Consider the following 3,182-nt stretch of genomic DNA (forward strand, 5'->3'; position numbering starts at 1 on the left):
TAAATAAAACTTTCTGTATAAGCCTGCATGTTACCTTTCTTCTCTCATCTGCTGGCTGGATGTAGAGGACCTAGCAGAGGAGGGCCTGGGAGATAACAGAGCTACAGATGGAAGGAACCAGGTCCTTGAATTAGGGCACGGATGACTGACCACCGACCACCCTCAGTGAAATGTATTTTGAATGAAAATAAATGCTTACTGCATTAACCCCCTGAGATTTTTATAAATATTTTGTATTTTCATTACAGCAATTAGCCATCCTGGCTGATAAATAGGTCAACCTGGAAAGGCAGAATTTGGTGCCCATGATGGAGCGGAACAAGCATTGGGACTATTGGGGATTATAATGAGGAAAATTAAGTCATAGAGAGTACCAAAAACATGCAGAGCCCTCAAGTTGATGTATCAGTTTATTTGGCAAAAACTTGAGCCTTTTCAGGGTAAAGAGGTCACGAAGACAGCAGAGAATTCCTCAGCTAGAGCAAGTGGGTGTCCCATCAGGGAAGCAGGCAGCACTCTTCCTAGACCACCTATTTGTCCTCCAGCCCATGTTAGTGGTGGGCCAGATAGAATCTAGGGTTTAGCATTGATTTAACTGGCTCTCTGGAAGAGAAAAGTAAGGCGGTTAAAAGTCAGGAACCCTGGAGGAAATTCGTTTCCAAATTTAAAAGCACCCTAGGGCCCAGGTAAGGAGAACAGAAATTCTGTCTGTTATATCAGGAGTTACACACTTCTAAGCTGTTTCTCCCAAGAGGTTTTCCAATTGAGCAGACAGGTGGAGACTAGGTCTCCTTGGGCCTGGCTGAGATAAGGCCTGTCTAAGGAGGCAGTAACTGGGGCCTTGGACAAAGGACAGATGTGCAAATTAATGGGTGATGTTTTGAGGGAAGCAAAGAACCCAATGAGAGTGAAGGAAAAAGTAGTGGATCCCATGATGGTGTCTTGGTTTATTTTGCACTGAATGGAAGCCCAGGTATGGAGATAGGAGGCCACTTCCTTATACTGCCTGTTTCTTTGACCAGGAGTTGGGTGACTGGAGCCCTCTGCTCCAGGTCACAGGTTCTGAATAGTGGATGAGGAGCAGTGACAAAGCACACCTAGGCCCTAAACTTCCCATCCCATAGGCCCTAACCTTCTCACCCCAATCAACTCACTCATCATCCAAGCAGATGTTACCACAGTAGGTCCAGCAGCATGTGTGATTTGGAAGTAAACAGGTCTGTATTTTAGTGCACCTTCTTCTACAATACTTTATTGGAGGCTGTACCCAGCACTGCTCAACTTCCATGTCAGCTGGAATTAAGATGGTAGAAGCTGGCAGAGTCCATCCGCCCATGACTTAGAGAAGAAACCCTTTTCAAGTTTAACAGTTCCTTCTGGGACTTGAGCTCCAAGCTACAAGCAAAACATTTCTCTGCTTTCAAAGAAAATCCCTTTCTCAAATTCTAGCAACTGTCTCTTCACAAGAGACCATCTTTGTATGACATGTTTTCTCTCCTTCTACACCCACAGCATTGCAGGACTCTGGGCTCTAAAGATAGGACCTGGGACACCTTCACCATGTATGATACCATCCCCACCAAATTTTTTCGTATGAGCTTAGATTTCGGGGCCTGCAATATTCTCTAGCTCTAGTTTCCAGACCCAATTTGCAGAATGGGAAACTGAGCCAAGGAAGAAAAGGAACCTGCTTTTCTCCCTTTCTGTTTGCTTCCCTGCTGATACCACATAAGCACCCAGCCTCTCCCTAAGTTCCATGTCTTTTGCTGACTCACAACCCTCCTGCTCAGTCTCTGTTATCCCCATTTCATAGCATACAACCCCAAACTTCAACCTACTAAGAGCCTCTTAGTTGCTTTTTCCATTTTTTTGTGTTCCAAAATATTTTTCTCTTCATACTAAACGAATATGTTAAATATTATCCTTGTGGTATTCATTAAAGGGTCATTCAGCTGAGGCACAGAGATTCTGAAAATATGGGCTCAGAGGGAAGCTCTGTGTTGGTACTTCCTCTACCCAAGCTCAAGTGAATTGAAAAATATTATTTCCTGCTAGTTTATGAAATGTAGTTCAAAGCTATGGTCCCTTTTTGTATAGTCAGTATTGCTTTCAGAACTGGGAAAGAGAGCTTGAAGAGACACTAGACTGGGAATGTCCAACCTAATCTCACTGGGATGTATCTGCTTAAGGAGGGCTCTGATCCTTTAAAGGCTAATCCTAGAAATGTGGACCCTGAATTAGCTATGTCAGGACTGGGGAGAGCACCTCCCCTTCCCACATCACATACAGAAAGATTTGCTCTTGAAGCTTCCCAGCACAGGCAGAAACATCACAACCTCGCAGACGAGCATGATGAGCAGAAGAATCCACAGCTTCATGGTGTTCTCTATGTGTGTTTGGGTTAAGTTCTGGCAGGAGACAGGTCTATCCCCGATGCTACTAAAGACAGAAAAGGGACTGAGGAGAATAGGTAGGAAAGAGAAGGAAAGTGCTTGTGAATTCTATGTTATTCTTTCTGCCACTTTTCCTTTTCACCCTCTGTTACCCAACAACTTATGGACTCCCAAGCTAGCCATTGACTTCCCCAGGCTTCTCCCAATCTCACATATATACTCCTTTCTTTGAAAAATTATTTCTTTTTAAGCTGAATTGCTTTTTTCTAATTAAAAAGCAATAAACCTTCCTATTATACAATTTGTAAAATAAAAAAACACAAAGAGGAAATAAATAAGCATTAGTAATTCTACCACCTAGAGATAACTAGTATGTGCACAAATACATACTTTTATGTTGTAACCATTATTTTTATGAAATTGGACACATTAAGTGTCCTGATATTTTATTTAAAACTATATATAACAGGATGGTATAATGGAAGTTTGACAAAGGTCCCAAGACAAAAGGTACTAGAGTGATTTCAGAGTGAGTTATGAAATAGATTATTCAGTATCTATATGGATTAAAGTTTTATGTGTCCGTAATCAGTTCTTGATCACTGAGAAGAGATAATGATCAAGAACTGGTTACAGACACATAAAACTTTATATAGATGGTCCAGAGTTGAAGAAATTGTAGAGAGGATTTTTCAGGTTTTATTAGTAAAAATCTTAGTTCCGGGAAGAAGGGATGCTCCCTTCTAATTCCAAGTTGAGAGAAAAGGCTTTGTGAGTACTACTCATAGA

At 41.7% G+C, this 3,182-nt stretch overlaps 1 protein-coding gene across 1 annotated transcript; it reads right to left on the reverse strand.

The window, feature by feature from the left end:
• Positions 1-551: 551 nt before the first annotated feature.
• WFDC11 (WAP four-disulfide core domain 11) lies at positions 552-2,378 on the reverse strand. The gene is made up of 3 exons (XM_063093751.1): positions 2,288-2,378; positions 1,155-1,293; positions 552-603 (listed from the first exon to the last, which is right to left on the reverse strand). The coding sequence occupies exons 1-3, from the start codon at positions 2,376-2,378 to the stop codon at positions 552-554; spliced, it is 282 nt and encodes a 93-aa protein (XP_062949821.1).
• Positions 2,379-3,182: the final 804 nt, after the last annotated feature.

This window comes from Cynocephalus volans, chromosome 1, assembly GCF_027409185.1.
Source record: "Cynocephalus volans isolate mCynVol1 chromosome 1, mCynVol1.pri, whole genome shotgun sequence".
In the NCBI taxonomy this organism is placed as follows: Eukaryota; Metazoa; Chordata; class Mammalia; order Dermoptera; family Cynocephalidae; genus Cynocephalus; species Cynocephalus volans.

What these genes read in the sequence shown, in the direction of transcription:
- WFDC11 (XM_063093751.1), bottom strand. Translation starts at nt 2,378, where the DNA reads ATGAAGCTGTGGATTCTTCTGCTCATCATGCTCGTCTGCGAGGTTGTG. An exon ending in CTTCAAGAGCAAATCTTTCT is followed by an intron (nt 1,294 to 2,287) that starts GTATGTGATGTG and finishes TCTTAATTCCAG; the next exon opens with CTGACATGGAAGTTGAGCAG. An exon ending in AACATCTGCTTGGATGATGA is followed by an intron (nt 604 to 1,154) that starts GTGAGTTGATTG and finishes TTTCTCTTCCAG; the next exon opens with AGAGCCAGTTAAATCAATGC.